The 18,548-nt window shown below is 42.3% G+C and overlaps 1 protein-coding gene across 1 annotated transcript in view; it reads right to left on the bottom strand.

Annotated features, from left to right (window-relative positions):
- LOC136948744 (copine-9-like) overlaps positions 1 to 18,548 on the bottom strand; it is a 248,155-nt gene that overhangs the window by 200,086 nt on the left and 29,521 nt on the right. Inside the window, exons 3-4 of the mRNA XM_067242751.1 lie at positions 8,654 to 8,700; positions 4,262 to 4,365 (exon numbers count right to left, since the gene is read on the bottom strand). Coding sequence (XP_067098852.1) covers positions 4,262 to 4,365; positions 8,654 to 8,700 — 151 coding nt within the window. The remainder of the gene's footprint in view (positions 1 to 4,261; positions 4,366 to 8,653; positions 8,701 to 18,548) is intronic.

The following is an 18,548-nucleotide window of genomic DNA, read 5'->3' as shown; positions in this document are numbered from 1 at the left end:
AGATGGTGCTCTGCCTGGGCTTTCTTCAACTCTTTTCTTCTTTTCCAAGAGTGTGAAAAGGCACTCACAATCTTCTTGCATAAGGCAAAAGCACGGTCGATTCGGGGGTCTTTCACACTTTTTTCTTTTGACAAATTTGTAAGATATCATTAGTTCATTTCATCTCTGTCTCTCTCTGTCTCTGTCTCTGTCTCTCTCTCTCTCTCTCCCCACACACACACACAACTACCGTACATTTTGGAAAATAAGCCCGGCTTGTACCCCGATTTTACAGTGTTCTTGTGTGGCTCATATTTGAAAGCGGTTTATAGTCCGGTTTTAGAACAAAAAAGTGGCTTTGTCTCAAGATCTCTACAGACCGTGCAGCTAATTTAATTCTCATCACTTGAACGGGGGCTTTTTACTTGAAAGAGGAATGATTCGTAATGAAAGTGAAAGTGCAGCTTATATTCCAGTGCGGTTTATACTCCGATTTACAAACGCAAAGTGCTCATTCTGGGGGAGTGCGGTTTATACACAATGCGGCTTATTTTCCAAAATGTACGGTACTGAAATGCTTGATTAGGATTGAATGAACATCACTTAACACAAATGCAACAACATTAAAATAGCATTGGCTATACAACTGAACAGAGGCAAATTCTATATCTCTAAACGCAAATGCAATATTACTATACAGTAATATTGGCAAATATTACAGTGTAATGTTAACATTTTATTATATTATGCAACCGATGGCAAGGTGCAGCTTGTGCCCGAAGCATTGCAGCCTGGTCCAATCATTCAGAGACGCTGCCTTGACCACGTTCGTTCCATTATCAGTAGTGATGCACACTTGGCGTTCTTCTTTTAAACCCCAGGACTCAAGCGATTCCTTGAGTCCTTGTGCTATCTCCTCAGCCAAATGTTCAGCAGGGAAGTATGACGTCTGCAAACACCGGCTGCCAAGATTCCAATAGTCCGTTATATAGTGAATGGTCAGGCTGATGAATGGGCTCCATGGTACGGCTCGACCACAGGTCCGTTGTCGTGGCAAAGTATTTCAAGTCACACAGCTCTTTTTGAACCTTTTTGCGGAGCTCGGCATATAATTTTGGCATCTCCGTTTCTGTGAAGTACTTGCGGCTTGGCACTTCGTAACGTTGATCAATAGCGTTGTTCAACTTTAAAGCAGCGCCTCTCTACAGTTTGAAAAGGGACCATGTCCTTACACAAGTAAAAATGTATGGACCTTGTAATTTCAGATTACTAGCCCGATTCCCTAACCGCTCAGACACCTGACTCCCAAACACAACTTTACAAAGTATATTTTGCTGCTGTTTGTCGGACGTCTTAAATCAGAACCAAGTCCAAATAATGGACGTTGCACCGGTCTTTTTAACCAGCTCCTCCGTTTCGCTTACATCCATGTTTGCTCAAGATGACAATGATGCGCATCATTTAAATTTTGCGGGTAGTTTGCGTCATCAACATGCATTATCGCGATAGTGCAATAGAATTAAAATCTCTATCGTAGGCCAATTTTGTATCGTTTGTATTGCATATCGTTTATATCGGCCATTCCTATCAGTGATGATTTGGGGTGCAATATCATCTGCTTGTGTTGGTCCACTGTGTTTTATCAAGTCCAAAGTCAATGTAGCCATCTACCAGGAGACTTTAGAGCACTTCATGCTTCCATCTGCTGGCAAGCTTTATGCAGCAAGACTTGTCACCTGCCCACAGTGCCAAAACGTCTGGTTTTCTGCCAATGGTATTACTGTGCTTGATTGGCCAGCCAACTCGCCTGACCTGAACCCCATAGAGAATCTATGAATCTAGGGCAGGGGTGGCTCGCGAGCCGCATGCGGCTCTTTGCCTGCTCCTGTGAGGCTCTGGGGGAATAAAAGGAATACAAACAATATATACTGTATATATATATATATATGTACCCTTTCGCATTTCGTATCACATCATTGTTTAAGATTTAAACAAACCACACAGAGCTGTCGCAGGGGGGAAGCCCTGTGCGAACTTAACATGCAAGGCCCTGCTTATTGACATACACGTGATGCACGCGCAAGAATCACTTTCAATCCGCACGGAGACTGTCCATAATTCCGACAGCTATTATCCTGCACGCACGCGGAGCCACACCATTTCTGCAAGACGTGCTGACAAATTTATCCAGCGATCCTCGAATCGACTTGTGAAATTCTTGCTTCTTTTTAGTTTTATTCCTTTTCTCAGCAACCGACTCATGTTTGCAAAATCAGGAGTCAGGTGGCTGAGCGGTGAGGGAATCGGGCTAGTAATCCGAAGGTTGCCAGTTCGATTCCCGGTCATGCCAACTGACGTTGTGTCCTACTTCACCCTACTTGCCTCGGGGGAATGTCCCTGTACTTACTGTAAGTCGCTCTGGATAAGAGCGTCTGCTAAATGACTAAATGTAAATGTAAAATCGGTCTTGCTCTCTTGTAGGTGACGTTTGTTTCTCCTGGCCGTCTCCTTCCTCCTCGCACTCTCACAGGGCGTGCACTGAAGCCCTGTGGTGTAACGTGAATCATGAACGAAAAAATATATGAGATTTTTTGACAAACGGGAATTTCATTTTAGAGCACATCGAGTCAAGAACAGGAATAAAAAAATATTGAAAGTAGAAAAAAAATAAAACTGTGATTGCAAACCAGGCAGGCGCGAGGCCCCCAGTGGCGCAAGGCCCTGTGCGGTCGTATAAAAACTGTTATGCTTTGTATTATGACTGTCATTAGATCTGTAAGCCGCTGTTTTAGTGCAGGCGTGCATGTGTGGCTCTTTGCTATGGTGCGTTTTTTGGGGGGCTTTTTATGCTGGACTGGTTAGCCACCCCTGATCTAGGGTCTCAATGCAAGGCCTCAGTGCAAGATGGTATTGTCAAGAGGAAAATGACATACACCAGACCCAACAATACAGACAAGCTGAAGGCTACTATCAAAGTAACTTGGGCTTCCATAACACCTCAGCAGTGTCACAGGCTGATTGCTTCCATGCCACGCCGCATTGATGCAGTAATTTGTGCAAAAGGAGCCACGACCAAGTAGAGTGCATAAATCAACATACTTTTCAGAAGGTTGACATTTATGTATTTAACATTTGTATTCAAATATTTTTAGATACTGGATTTTTGATTTCCATGAGCTGAAAGACGCAATCATCAAGATTAAAACACAAAAGGCTTGAAACATGCCACTTTTTGGTGTAATGATTCTAGAATATTTTAAGGTGTCACTTTTTTAATTAAATTACAGGAAAACATGAACCTTTCCATGATAGAATTTTCTGGGGGAATGCACTTGTATATTGTATCTTCACCCCATAGCCGTTTCTTATTTTTCCTTCTCTTGACAACATCAGAAAACAACTCTCGCCCCTGACAATATCTCTTTTCACCTTCTGTTACATCATCATCTGGCGTAACTGATGCTTCCCGTCCATGTGAAAACCCTGACTGCATACGTGATCACTCTTAGACTTGCTCTTATTTATTGCACTGTGTTTCTACAGTGTCTGTGTGTGTGGGAGGGGAGGGCGGGCCGGCGGGCCCTGGTTGATGTGAGGTATCTAATGTCCTGTTTGGGCCCCAAACCTTCACCTGGAGCCACATAAAGGCTCTCCTCCACACCCCTGCCGAATGCATTGATCCCTACCCCATTCTGTGAAGGACTGTGATTGACCGGTTTAGCTGAGACATTGCCTGAATGTAACATTGCCGCTGTCAGATTTACAGTTATTTCACTCTTATTGTCTACACTTTATAAAAGTCAATCCGAACAAATAATCCAGCTCACATACCTGATGACGCTCTGGATAAGAGCGTCTGCTAAATGACTAAAAATTATGAGCAGGTTGCATGACAATTTTTTGTTGTTCCCAATAAATGTTCCAGTTGTGTTTGACCTGGTAACCAGGGTACCAGACCTGGTTTACAGGACAAAATATTATTCTTTAGCTGGAAAACTGAACTTGATAGTAATTGCAAAATGTTTCAAAGAAAAATTATTTGACATACCCGCATTTACTGGAAGGATTAAAGACAATATTTTCTTGTATTTCTGCATATTCCACTAACCAGGTATGATTTAATTGGTTCCATTTAACATGGTAGGTATGAGTTAATGGTCAACCTGAAGGAATGTGAGGTGTTAAGGTTAGGATTGGATTTATGGTTTTCCCTCACCCAAGGTGTAGGAAAGAGAGGGATGACGGACACAAAAAAGGTGAGAGCAGCCATGTCAGCACTTACACATCAAAGCGAAGGTTCTGCTTCTCCTCGAAGAAGAAGTCCAGAACAAACTTTCTCACAAAGTCCGGGTTGAGAGTGTTGTCGATTACTTCAGTTCTGCCAAACTTCAGGAAAGAAAAAGACAAGGAAGACATTGAGTAAAAAGAGAAAGTAGGACGGAGAGTGTAGGTTAAATGTACATGTCATGAGCCATATTTCAATGGGGATTTGGAAGATTGTGTGGTACAGCAACCTTGTCAATACACTGTTTAACAAAGGGTTTGAAAGGGAACTTTTTTTTCTACAGGTTAAATCTTCAACAGCTTCAATCAATAAGGATTATACTAATTTCAAAGGCTTTTAAGGTGTCTGAATTTGTCGTCTATAGGTTAAAGGCAGCACTAAAGCTAACCTTTGCACACTACAAACCAAAAGACAGAGAACAAGGCTCTACATCAAGGCTGAACCTTTTCTGCCAATGCTATAGGGTTAGGGTTAAAATTAAAATACAACCTCCAATCAATGCGCTAATAGCCCCCGTCGGCTCTGCGCCTCGCATTCACATCTTGCTCACTGGGAGGAATGATGAGCTATTGATCCACATTTCGTCACAACCCCCCGCCAAGCGGCATTGCCCTCAATGCTTCCAAATCTTCTCTGGTTCAAATGATATACTTAAAAAGGGATCTCATGAAGAGGAGGGTATAAAGCTCTAACAAGCATTTATCCCCGTTGTAGGAATGTGACCTGGTTTGGTGGAGACTGTAGTTATTCTAACATGTGTGTGTGTGTGTGTGTGTGGGGGGGGGGGGGGGGGGGGGGGGGGGGGCGTTAATAGCTTATTAACATTGTATGGTATCAATGTTTTCATAGGTCAGTTGTGGCAGCAGATAGTCAAAAACTATAGAAACATTTTTTATATACACACCCATAATTTAAAATCTGGAATCCCCACCATTTAAAAGTTTAGCAGGCTTGTTATCTTCCAGTTCTCTCTTAATAAATCCCAAGACTTCAACCAGATGTGGAAGACTGCCGCCTATTCAATGCTGTGCAATAACACAGATGGGTAAACTATGAAACAACCCCTAATGTACACACACAAACAAGAGCAGGCTGACTTACAGACACACATGCTTGCGTACATGCACACATAAACACAAAGCACACACAAAGCACAAAACCCCCACTTGGATGGAGCATTGGGTGGGGGTGGGGGGGGGCAAACAGAGGTGTAGCAGAAGGTAGCTGCCATGGATGGAAACGTACAGGCTCCCTCTGAGAGCTCCGACAACGATGAAAGGTGCCAAAATGTATAGCAGAAGCAGCGGCTCTGCAAGTCATCCATAAGAGAGTGCGATGCTACATCAAATTATGCTTCTTCCCAGTAGCCTCATGCATCTGTGTATATGTGCATGCAGATCCCTTGACATGCCTTGATGAATACGACAGCAGGGGGTGGGCAAGATTGTGTGTGTTGGGAGATGATACGAAGGAGGAAGTGGAGGGAAAGAGGCAGCAGTAGCTGGATGGCTGGGGTGTGAGGATGCAGGGGTGAAAAAAAGATTCCTTTACTGACTTGAGGTTGAGTCACTCACTGTTTGATCCCTCACTTTTCAATAGTGCCTGCTGCAGCTTTGCGGGCCACCAGGCCCCGCAGTCTAGTAGATATAGTATGCAGCTATACTATGTGCTGTTCATTAACGAGCATCCTCGTGCCTCCTTTGGGAATATATTGCAGGGCCAGTGTGCGTGGGTGCACAAACTCAGTTTGACCCTAAGCAGGGTGGCTTTATAAGACGACGCAACATAGAGTGTGTGTTGATTAGGAAGACTTTCACAAGAGTGTGTATGGAAAATATGCAAGTCTCTAAACTGCAAAAGGGTCCAAAAGAGGATTCCAGATGGAAAGGCTTGTTTGATTTTTAGGACTGCAGGTGACGTTACAATCCTTGAGACCCACTTTGATTGTTATAGAATGTGTGTGTATGTGTGTTTGAAATGTTTAGTTACATCTACTTCCAACTCATCTACCCTGCAGGCCCCACCGACCACCCAACAAACACCTCTGCCCCCACCTACAGCCCACATAGTTTCTTTTCAAATAACACCACAGACACACTCAGTTTTTTGTAAGTCGAGAAATGTGAGACAGCGTTGTCTAAGCTTGTCTTGATGCCAGCGCTAAGCACGGTGGTGACCGGCAAAATGAGCTTGGTGGGTCCTCAGGGGAAGTCATAGACATCCAGGTAACAAGAGCAACTTTTATCCCTCTCAATATGACATGTCCCATCTTCATAATGAACTATCTGCAAGAGGCCAAGAAGAATCCTAATCGAAATGGGCGATGGGGATCTGGGATCAGTTACAAAATGAAGGGGCAGTGATGGTTTGTCAGTTATCGCACTGGTTGGAGGGGGAATGGAGAGGGATCCTCATATTGGGAAATGTTGGGGGGAAAGTAGGTAGGTGGAGTTGCTGTCTCCCGCTCCCGCTTGGGTTTGGCATTCAGGTTCTCTGGATCTGTACACTTATGAATACTTCAATCTGAGGAAAGAGACAGGAGGGGTATCTGTGCGCTTGCATGTGCGGAGACACAAACAGAAGACACTTGGTTTTCTCCACCATTAATTAAATGCAACAAAAAATACTTCTAAACAGTCTTAGTGATAAGGTAACTATAATATTTTATTTATTTTGATTAAAATATAATGTAATTTCTGCTAATTGCATCCAAACAAGCCTGGCAACGAAGTTCTTCAATCCAGCATCCCACACTGCCTTGCCACCATCCAGTTTTGGAGGGATACTGCTTACTATCAGCAAGCTTTAGCTAGATGCTGAGCAGCTGAATGGAAAACGTTAGCATATGGGGCAGTCGAGGCACCTCTTAATCCCGGCAACCCAAGCAGAAGGAGAAAGCCGCTTTTCAAGCAAGTCCAGTTTAATAAAAAGCAGAGAATCTAGCATTTTCACCAAAGTCTCTCATTGAAGCTCATACCACTGATAAGTGACATTGTTTAACCATTGGCTCCTCAGTGAGGTAGGTGTGGGAGGGATGTGTGACTCTTTAAAAGAGTCAAAGATAAAGCTTTGATCTTAATATAGGGCTGGTGTTTAGCTCTTGATTCATGGGTGTATATCGGCCACCATGTACTGTGTATATACAGTATATGTGTTGTTATATGTGTATTTGTGTTGCTTGAGGGTATTGTGTCCATATGTGTGATTTCCTACAGAGGTAACTACTAGGGCAGCTTTGTTAGCACAGACGCAAAACAGATATTAGAGAAAGAGATAGGCAAAAAGAAAAGATAGAGATCATCTGTGTGTGTGTGTTTGTCTGTGTGTGTGGGTGTGTTTGTCCATCCGGTGCAAATAAAAAGTCTAGAAATGCTTGTTTCTAGTATATAACATTTCATTTACATTAATGGATAAACTATGTTTAATTGAAAAAGTCATTAGTTTAACACCAGCAAAAGAAATAGCCTCTCACTACATTATGGTTTGGCTTGGCTAGTAGGTAAACTCAATTTACCTTGTGATGACTTTACCAATTTAATGACTTCTTGCAGCTTGTTTAATCATATATCTTCTCACCACTTACTTGGTAAGGACTACTGATATTTTCACTGAATTGTACTATATATCGTCAATTCAGATTGTATATTTAATTAGTGTTTTGTATATGGGGAGTCAGGTGGCTGAGCGGTGAGGGAGTCGGGCTGGTAATCAGAAGGCTGCCAGTTCGATTCCCGGTCATGCCAACTGACGTTGTGTCCTTGGGCAAGGCACTTCACCCCACTTGCCTCGGGGGGAATGTCCCTGTACTTACTGTAAGTCGCTCTGGATAAGAGCGTCTGCTAAATGACTAAATGTAAATGTAAATGTATATTTTGATGTCACTGTACCTCGGCTAATGTAACTGTGTAAAAACATACTATTCCACTCGAAACTCTTCATCATGATATTATACAAGGTAAGGGTGGGAATCTTTTGGTGCCTCACGATTTGATTCGAATCGATTCTTGGGCTCACGATTTGATAAAAAAAAAAAAAAAGCTTTACATACATTTGTGAATCGATCTGAATCGCTAGCAGACTGAATCACGATTCACATGTGAATCGATTCCCCCCCCACCCCTAATACATAATAATAATGTAAATATGATGCTGCTAATGTGTTGATACAGTATTTGTGGACAGAACTTTAACCATTACATTGTATAGAGTAAAAATAGAATACATAATGTATTGGTTATGTATAACCTATACAGTTGTATTAAGTAATTCATACTGCAAAAGAGGCTTGTAGACACTGGCTAAGAACATGGCCTGTCTGAACAAAGTTGTACATATCGTTGTCCATGAGCACTATTTAGAGTAAGAAATAAAATAGTGTGATTTACTCACCTCTCTCCATTCCTTTGTCCCAATGCCTTGTACATAGAGCACCACGACTGTGAGAAAATACAGAAATGGGAAATATTGTTATACTGTATCAGAATCAGAAGAACCCCTCCAATAGGTCTTTGTGTTGTCACAAGACTAGAAAGGATTTCTATTTCAATCCATACTTATCTCTATACCGCTCTCTTCATATCTATTTGCCTAAATCTCTCTAACCGTCCATTTATTTTGTTATTTTAATTTTATTAAAGAATTAATAAAATTCTTAATTTTTGTAATGTCTATAACTATGCATCTTTTTATCCATATATCTCTACTTCTCTATGCATCTATCTTGCAAGTAAAATATGAAGTGGACGAACTGCTTTTTCCCCAGAGTCCGGAGTTTACGAACAGTTAGGCCCGATCAAAAGTCCAGACTCACAGACTTTGAGGCGCGTTCTTGCTAAGTCTGTAAGGGCTTAGGGCTGTCCCACTGTCAAATCATCAATGTGCGTGAGGGCTCTTTCTCAGCCATTTTGAGCCCTTTATGCACCCTTTTCGTACGTCTGCGAACATAGACCATTTTATGGCCCACAATTCACAGCTTTGTGACGTGAAACACGAGGGTTGCCAGGGGAAGTCCGGTAGCGAGAGAAAAGTCCCGCCTCATAAAACAGGACAGAAGAACACTAAACAAAAAAGCATGGAAGGAGCAACTAACCCTGACGTAAACATAGTTAGAAATAAAAGTTATAACATGTACATTTAAACACAAAGCTTGTGTTTAAATGTACAGAACTGTGTGTAGTTTGTCCTTTGATGATAAATTCCAAATATGAACAGATGTGATCTAATAACATTACTATTTTTACAATAATGCAGCGAAGTGCTGTCCCATTCCAAAATAACATTTTGAGCCCTTGCAACCTCTTGCACTCAATCACTTACTAGGTGACGTCAAGTTAGTCCGTGAGGGTTCAGGGCTTAGGGTTTAAGGGGGACATTGGGATTGTCATAATGTCATAATTTTCTGCACAAATTTGTCCCAAACATTACAATATATTCAAGTTAAATATAATGATATTCATAGTTAAATACATTCTACAATCCAATGTAATGTTTAGATTACATACTGATCAAATGAAATAATCAAATTCTGTGGAAAACACTGCATGGTCTTTGTAGAATAGTATGTTTAGGCAAAAAAATATTTTCTAGTTCTAGATAACTATGAGTTCAACAAGGTAGTAAAGAAAAAAGCATGAAATACATGAAAATTTGATATCATCTGTAGGTGTATATGAGTGTTGCATAAACCACAAGTCTTAGAATCATTCAAATGCTCAACAACAAGTTAGAACACAAAGAAGTGCATTCTCAGGACATAAGCTTCCGAATCAGACACGTATTACACATCCTTTCCAAGCCCTTTCAGCACCAAGGACAACTCCATCATGCAGCGAGCACAGTTTCAGCGACACACCACAACCCCCATTTGAGCACAACAGAGAGCTTCTCTAACAGTCCCACTAACAAATCGGCAAGTGTGCGAGGACTCTTTAGCAGACATTTTGGGCCCTTTATGCACCCTTTGTGTAAGTCCGCATTTTTGCAGACTTTGACTAAGGAAATTGCCCACAATTCACAGCATTGTGACGTGAAACACCAGGGTTACCAGGGCAAGCCCGGAAGCGAGAGAAAACCCGCCTTATAAGGTAAGAAAGAAGAAGAATGGTAAACAAACAAGCATGGAAGGACCAACTAACCCTGAAGTTCAAATGTTTTAAAAAGTTTACATGTCAACACAAAGCTCACTGATGGCGGAGAAAGTAGTAAACGTAATAATGATAAGACCCAAACCCACAATAATAATGTGTAACATGTTTCAGCGTTGAAAAGGTCACAAGATAATGCCGCAAAGTGCTTTCCCATTCCTATTCATAGTATTTTGAGCCCTCTTGCACTAAATCACTTGCCATATGACTTCAAGAAAGTCTGTGTGGGTTTAGGATGGATATTGAATTTGGGGTATAGTCTGGGGCACGGCCGTGGGCGTGACACTACTGCTTTGTGGCTGTCCTTTCTGTCAAAGTCTGACAGAATGAAAAACATTTAGAACTTAATCATTTTCGTAATGATATTCAGAAAAAAGTACTCTCCACATAAGGATTTTTCAGTCCTTAACTATGTCAAGTCTGAAGTCCATCGATTGCAATGCGAAAATGAGTAAAATATTGGATAAAACTAATCAGGCACCGAGATAGATGAATGAGAAAAGAATGAATGAAAGAAAGACAGGAAGGAGGGAGGGAATTAAGAAAAGGCTGCATTCAGGGACAGCAAAGGGAAGCCTCTATGTCATGAGTGAGATTGTAGCCTTCTGGAGCCTGTCCTGAGGCCTGTTTCATAAAGGCCACTCAAAAATGCTGGACTTAAAATCTCAAACCTGACTTGAATTAACCTAACAAGTCAGTCGGAGCTAAAGCGGTTCCATAAAGGCACATTCTAGTTCATGCAAGTCGACTAATTCAAGTCAGATTTAAGAAGTCAAGATAATTGCGTGTGCACCCTATTCTTAAGCAGCCCGAGAGGTAGAGCATGGATCATATCGATCCACCATGGCAAAAAGCAATGCACACGGCCATGTGACTTCTTCCAGAAAGAACGTTCCATTTAAGCCGTGTACTATGACAGCTCCCTCATCCACCACTTTATCAAAATAAAATGACACGCCATGATTGACGTGAACGATAGGCTACCTAGGTCGAGGTCCTTTTTTATAGACCTTTACTTTGTTGATTAAAAAAACAGACACCATGTAAACACATCTAAATTGACTTTTTTGACATTGTTTTAAATAAATAGCCTACTATTAATCAATACATTATCCAGTAGCCTAACTTTTTAACATGGTTTTTGTGTCAGGAGAATGGAGGATAGATGTGTGGATTTAGGTTTGTTTTGCAATTGTAAGCTACTGTTAACAATTATGTAGCTATGATAATTATACTGGGATCAATTAGATTTAGGCCTATGCCTAAACATTTGAAATCACAAACTACCATATAGCCATATGTTTAACGTAGGCTATGGTTTGTGTCATTCTGAAATCTTTGTTCATCATTGTTTAATTCATTAGGCAAAATGTTGTAGCCTATGTATTTAAGTTGATTTTCTATAAATGTAGCCTACATATTGAACTGATGAGAATGAGAAAATGAGAATGTACGTGGTAAATCATCGTTTTCCCGTTGGGTCAGTGTTACAGCAATGTCTGGTTAAGCAACAACACGGGCTAAGCCTGACAGTTAGCCTGCCCCGGACCAGGCTAGTTTCGCAGCATAAGTTGCCATAGTAACTGAGTTCGAACTATGTTGAGCTGGCTTTATGGAACCGAATAAACTAGAAATGAGTCTGATTAACTGACATAAGCCTGGCTTATTCGGTAAACTCGCTTTATGGAACAGGCCTCTGGTGAAAGGATAGAGAGAAATGGAGTGAGTGTGTATGTGTATTCTTGTCTGCATACACACAATAGGCACACAACTTGTAAGAACACATATACTCACTTACCCCATCTCTTTACATTCTTTCATTCTTATCCATGTGTTTGTGTATGGGTCATAGATTAGATGCTGAGAGTTTTAAGAGTGTGCGAGGTACATCTAATAGGCTTGTGACAGGAGTATGACAGAAAATCCAGTCTACAGAACCCAGAACCCTTACAGATCCCTCAGGAGGTGGTGTTCCAACCCATCACAGCATAAATCTAAGATGAGCATGTCCAAAAGAATGAGGGCACTGCCTCAATCTCCTAGCTCCTAGGGGGGAGAAAATGTCTCTTTCAATGAGCCCTTACAAGGAAATGAGGGCAAATATGGATATCTTTTAGTTTCTAAGGAGGCCACTCCGCACTAAGGACACACACTTAGAAGGGAATACATGCACGACCCGTACTGTCCCTCTCCGTAGATAACCACATAAACCAGTCATCCATTATGACGTACCTCAAGGACCCAAGCACATTTTCAACATGTGCTAAACATGCTTTTTAGTGAATGACTGTGCAGAATTAAAAGAGGGGTGGAGATTTTATGGTGAGCAAAAAGTACCATAGCTTGGTGTACTGGGTGGCAAATTTGATTTTGCTCTGCTACTTAGCACGACCGTCACTGTGACTTCCACTATACGTATCAACAAGGATCAACCACATACACTGTATGGCAGAAAGTGTGTGGACATCCCTCTAATTATTAAGTTTGGGTGTTTCAGCCATACACAAGCGGAGCTGGTTCATGCTGGAGACGCGAGACATAGCGCGTCACTAGCAACTCATCATATCACTCAGTCGGGGCACACCTTCTTAGCAGGGCGGGCTATTTAATCAGGATATCGCTGCACTCCGCATTGCTTAGTGAGACACAGGATGCTCTGTTTAATCTGCTGCCTCCGCCTCCCTGGCCTCCACCCTCGGTTCTGTGTTCCTTTCGTAAGGGTTAGGGTTAGCCCCCCCCCCCACCCATAAATGCTGCCAATTAATAATTGACGTAACTTATTGTTAATGGTCAGTAGCCTAGCCTATCGATTAAGGGGCCACTTGGAAGCATGTACGCTGTCTGCTTCATTTGATCTTGATAGGCTAAGCATTCTGTAGCTAATAATAACAATATACCCAATGTGCGTTGTCATGAGTGAAGGAGAACAAGAGAGGGCTGAGCACAGAGCCCTGGGGGGTGCCTGTGTTTGTGATCAGTGTGAATGAGGTGCGGTCACCGATTCTCACCACCTGTGGCCTCCCCATCAGGAAGTAGAAGATCCACCTGCATAAGGAGGTGCTTAGTCCCAGGTCCACAAGCTTGGAGACCAGTCTGGAGGGTATGATGGTGTTGAATGCTGACCTGTAGTCAATGAACAGCATCCTCACATACGTATTCCCTTTGTCCAGGTGGAAGAGAGCAGTGTGCATGGTCAGGGCGATGGCATCGTCTGTAGACCTGTTGGACGAGTATGCAAACTGCATAGGGTGTGTGGAGCAGATGAATGATTTGACTAGCTGCTCAAAGCACTTCAGGATGACAGAGGTCAGTGCTATTGGGCGATAGTCGTTCATGCAGGTGACCTTGGTGTTCTTGAGCACAGGTCCCAAACCAATCCGGGTCAGGGATTACACTCCTAAAAAGAGGGCAACGGACAATGTTGAAGCCCACCTTCATGCTTTAGAGAAGTGGCCCAGGGAACAATGGCAGGGCTCAACATTAACGTGGGTTTGAAACTTACTGGCCCCAAGACAATTTTTACTGGCCCCCCCTCCAAAAGTTGTAATTTATCATTGTTACAACAAAACCAAAGACTTATAAATGATGTTATTCTGTTAACATGTTTAACCATTTATTAAACACATCCTGGATATAAAAAGAACAAAAATGAAATCAAATTTCTAGTGATAAAAAATAAAAAGGTAATAGTCAGCAAAACAATTGGCTTTTAACCTCAAACATGACGTGCTCTCTTCCCTGCTGACAGCCATCTCTGCACAACTCTGTCTGGCTGAAACTGAAACCTCTGGTCCCTCAATGCTAATATAGGAAGCTTCCATAGCATTTCATCAGTTTGATGGCCCTACCCTTGGCTTGATCTTGCGACCTGCTACCAAGGACTGGTGGGCGTGGCTTAGGTAGCTCGTCAGGGCTGGCTAACTGGATGCACCTGGGCCGGTGTGTCTGAGGGCTTCAAGATACCTGCTCCAGGAGTCTATGGTGATCGCGACCTGAGCTGACCACCAGCTTGAGAAGGCTTTGACTATGTCTTTTACATGGTTGTCAATTAAATACTGTTAACCGTTCTAGTGGTGCCTACGTCTGTTCATTACATCCTTGACCCAGATGTAACATGGGAGCTCGTCCGAGATCGTCGTTTGTTGAACAGTCATGTTTGTCTGTTTGGTCGCAGTGAGTTGGGTGTGCGTGTCTCCTGGTCGTGCAAGGAGGAGCAGTTGTTGGAGCTGTAAATCCCACATTTGTAAGTAAAGCAGTGGGTTCTCAATAGGGGGGTCCACTGGTTTATTGTCTTTAGCTGTTTTGTTGTTTTTGCGTGGTTCCGCGTGGTTAGAGCATTTGTCTTTGGGGCACATCCATGACTTGAGAGGGTTGCCAATTGCTGGTTGCGTAATTGGGTCAGTGGGCTATGGTGCGTAATTACCCGCCGCCGGTAACACGCGCGAAGTAACCTGAGGCGTCAGGTGGCTGAGTGGTGAGGGAAGCGGGCTAGTAATCTGAAGGTTGCCAGTTCAATTCCCGGCCGTGCCAAATGACGTTGTGTCCTTGGGCAAGGCACTTCACCCTACTTGCCTCGGGGGGAATGTCCCTGTACTTACTGTAAGTCGCTCTGGATAAGAGCGTCTGCTAAATGACTAAATGTAACCTGCCACCTACCAGCCAATCAGAAACACCACCAGCCGGCCGCCCATCCAAAGCAATAGTAGGGGAAACACGGCGAATGTTAAAGTCCCTGTAAAGTGATGATAAAATTGCATTGTTTTCTGAGTTTGTCTCACCAAAATTTGTTCATAACCACCCAGACAAATTTGAATGATTGAAAAAATCATCAAGTTATCAAAATCGTGAGGGTGCTGAAACCACAACCATTTGCTGGAAAGTTGTGCCTCTCTCAACTGTCAAATACAGCTACAACTAAAATTGATGCTCCACCTAGCAGGATTGGATTTACACAGCCGTATAAGTTTGAGCCTCCAGAGTGAAGACCAATTAGATAGTACCCAATTGCTGTGAAAATACCAAGTCAATGAAGTGAATCGGCAAGTACAAGTTCAAGACAAAATCTACGTATTTATCATAGATCTATAAGGTAAAGGTGTCTGATCCACTCAAGTTGAGCATCTCCGAAGACTGGACAATGAATACAGGAATGAAGGGCAGTTAAATAGTATCACAATATATTTAGATTTATTTAAATTGGAATCCAATTCAGAGGACATTGACCGGCTACCCAAAAATCCTTCTTGGTCTGCAACAGAATGGTATTTTTAAGACTCCCTTTCCCTAAATTCTCACATCCAAGGAATATGCATTTGCGTCAAGGCGTAACTAGCTAGCAAACTGTAGGCTGTAATGACAGCAACTCGGGATTGAGCTGGCGAACCGCTGATCCTAATGCACTCTTGTTATTAGAGTGTTAGGGGAGGAGCCATGCTCAGTGCCTCCATTGCATCATCGAGGCATCAAACTGATACCTTGGTTATGTGGACAGGATATGTGGCCAATATCCTAGTCCATTGTTAGAATTGATGGATATGTGAATTGCAATTGATATAAAAAGACACACAGCTATTTCTTGTTACATTAAGAGGATACTTTATTTAATCTTTAAAAAATAATACAAATGTACATCAATCATAAGTCCCCTAGTTGTTGTCATTATTCACATCTTAGGGCTCTGTGGTTGAACCTAGGATGAATACTTTTAGTTAACCCTTGTGTTATCTTCTGGTCATTGTGAACCATCAGTCATTGTGACCCACCGTCGTATTGCAACAACTTTACCGCATACAAAAACAAAGTGAAGCACTTTCTTTTTACCGTCGGGCTGTCTCAGACCCCCCACATCGCGAAGGTTAAAAGAAAATGCTTTTTTTGTTTTTGTATCGGGTAAACAACGATGGTTTGTTGTGAACCTTCAGGTCATGTGACCCGAAGGCAGCACAAGGGTTAAGACATTCTCCTCAAGTGTTACACAAGCGTTGGCTGGAGTGGTGTACATAATGCCGCCATTGGACTCTGGAGTGATGAATCACGCTTCCCTGTCTGGCAGTCTGATAGACGAATCTGGGTGCGGTAGATGCCAGGAGAACGCTACATACTGGACAGTGACATGGTCATTGGCTGTTTCTTAGGGTTAGGGCTAGGCCCCTCACTTCCAGTGAAGGTTAATCTTAATGCTACAGGAATACAAATACATTTTAGAGAATTGGGTGCTTCCAACTTTGTGGCAACAGTTTGGGGAAAGCCATTTTCTGTTCCAGCATGACTCTTCCCCTGTGCACAAAGAGCGGTCCATAAAGTCTATATTGGACTTGGAGTTTGGTGTGGAGGAAATTGAGTGGCCTGCACAGAGCTCTGACCTCAATCTCACTGAACACCTTTGGGATTAATTTAAATGGCGATTGCGAGCCAGGCCTTCCCACAGACAGACTCCGAAATCATCATGTGGACAGCCTTACCAGATGAGTGGCAACTGTTTCAAAGCTGGGCCACTCTATATTAATGCTCATGGTTTTGGAATGGGGTGTCCAACAAGCTCATATAAGTGAGGTGTCCACATACCTTTGGGACATATGGTGTATGTCAGTTACATTTAAAAGATGCTTATATGTCATTTTGCCAACACCAGAGCTCCAGTCACCTGACTGAGCAGCTCATGATGTTCTGTGAAAGATAGTCATATCAGTTTATTGGCTCCATTGGGCACAGTGGAAAGCACAGATGTGTAGGGGTTTATTGAAGGGTAAGGGGGAGGATGGAGGGGTTTGTGAGAAAAATGAAAGGTCATGGTAACCCCATGACCACCGAGGGTCTGCCTTTACACTCCCTGGGCCTGGTTTTGAAGTTCTGGACCCCTTGGTTCTGATCGTTATCTTCCCTCCTCATCTCTTAACCACCTACTGTACCCCCGGTCCCAGGGATTGAGGCATTGAGAAGGAAGGGGCTCAAGTCAATAATCCTTCAGACCAATAGATATCAGTAAAGGATCCCAACTGTGTGTGTTTGTGTGTGTGTGTATTCCTGTGCCTCTGTGGGTGTACACCAGGGCCAGAAACATGAAACAACTCCCACGCTTCTGGCGTGACACGCGCTTTAGCATTCAGCTTCATGCTATCATGCTGGCCAAACAACTGTCATGCCAAAACACTGCGACAGCAACAAGAGATGAACAGGCAAACATGTGACGTGCTGGTAAAAAGGTCTGCATGTTGGCAATCTTTAAATCGTCCTAGGACGTTTTTTTTACCACTTCTACGAAATTGTTGAATACTTCACTCAGTATAATAAACATTATAAGGATTGCTGAACACTCACAATTTATCAGAAAAGTAGGCTTGTTAAGGCATGTTTTCTAGATGAGTTTTGGGGGCGGGAAGGGGGTTGAGTTTTATTAGCATCTTTGCTTTTGTTGGCTATTGGCTAATAAAACCAGGGGTCCCCAACTACGGGGATACTTTTTTTTTAAATAAAAATGTACACTGATTAATATGCATAAGTAAGTAAATGTTTTGATTTCAATAACAATGAATATGAAAAAAGGTCATTATGATAGTAATAATGCTCTTTTAATAGGCTATTTATCCCTTGATATGTATGGTGAATAACCAAATAATAAACTAATCTCATAATCTATGATAGATTAGCATAGATTATGCTAATATATCATAGAATCTAACTCCACAACCTCAGATATTGATCCTATACCCACAACATTCTTTAAGCGAGTGTCTCAGGTCCGGTGCTAGAGATTATAAACACATCCCTTTGAACTGGCGTCTTCCCAGATGCCTTCAAAACATCTGTTGTAAAGCCCCTATTGAAGAAATCCAAATTGGATAACAGTCTACTTGCAAATTACAGACCAATATCAAACCTTCCATTTATTAGTAAAGTACTGGAAAAGATAGTATTAGTCCAATTTAATTATTTTCTTGAAGAAAATAACATCCTGGAAGTATCAGTCAGGTTTCAGGAAATATCACAGTACTGAAACTGCTCTCACACAAATAATTAGCGACCTCAGACTAAACTCTGATGCAAATAAAGTCTCTATCCTTATCCTGTTAGATCTCAGTGGAGCATTTGATACCATTGATCACGACATCCTAATCAATAGACTGGAAAAGCTTATTGGGTTC

Source organism: Osmerus mordax, chromosome 1 (genome assembly GCF_038355195.1).
Source record: "Osmerus mordax isolate fOsmMor3 chromosome 1, fOsmMor3.pri, whole genome shotgun sequence".
In the NCBI taxonomy this organism is placed as follows: Eukaryota; Metazoa; Chordata; class Actinopteri; order Osmeriformes; family Osmeridae; genus Osmerus; species Osmerus mordax.
This window is presented reverse-complemented; position numbering and strand designations above follow the sequence as displayed.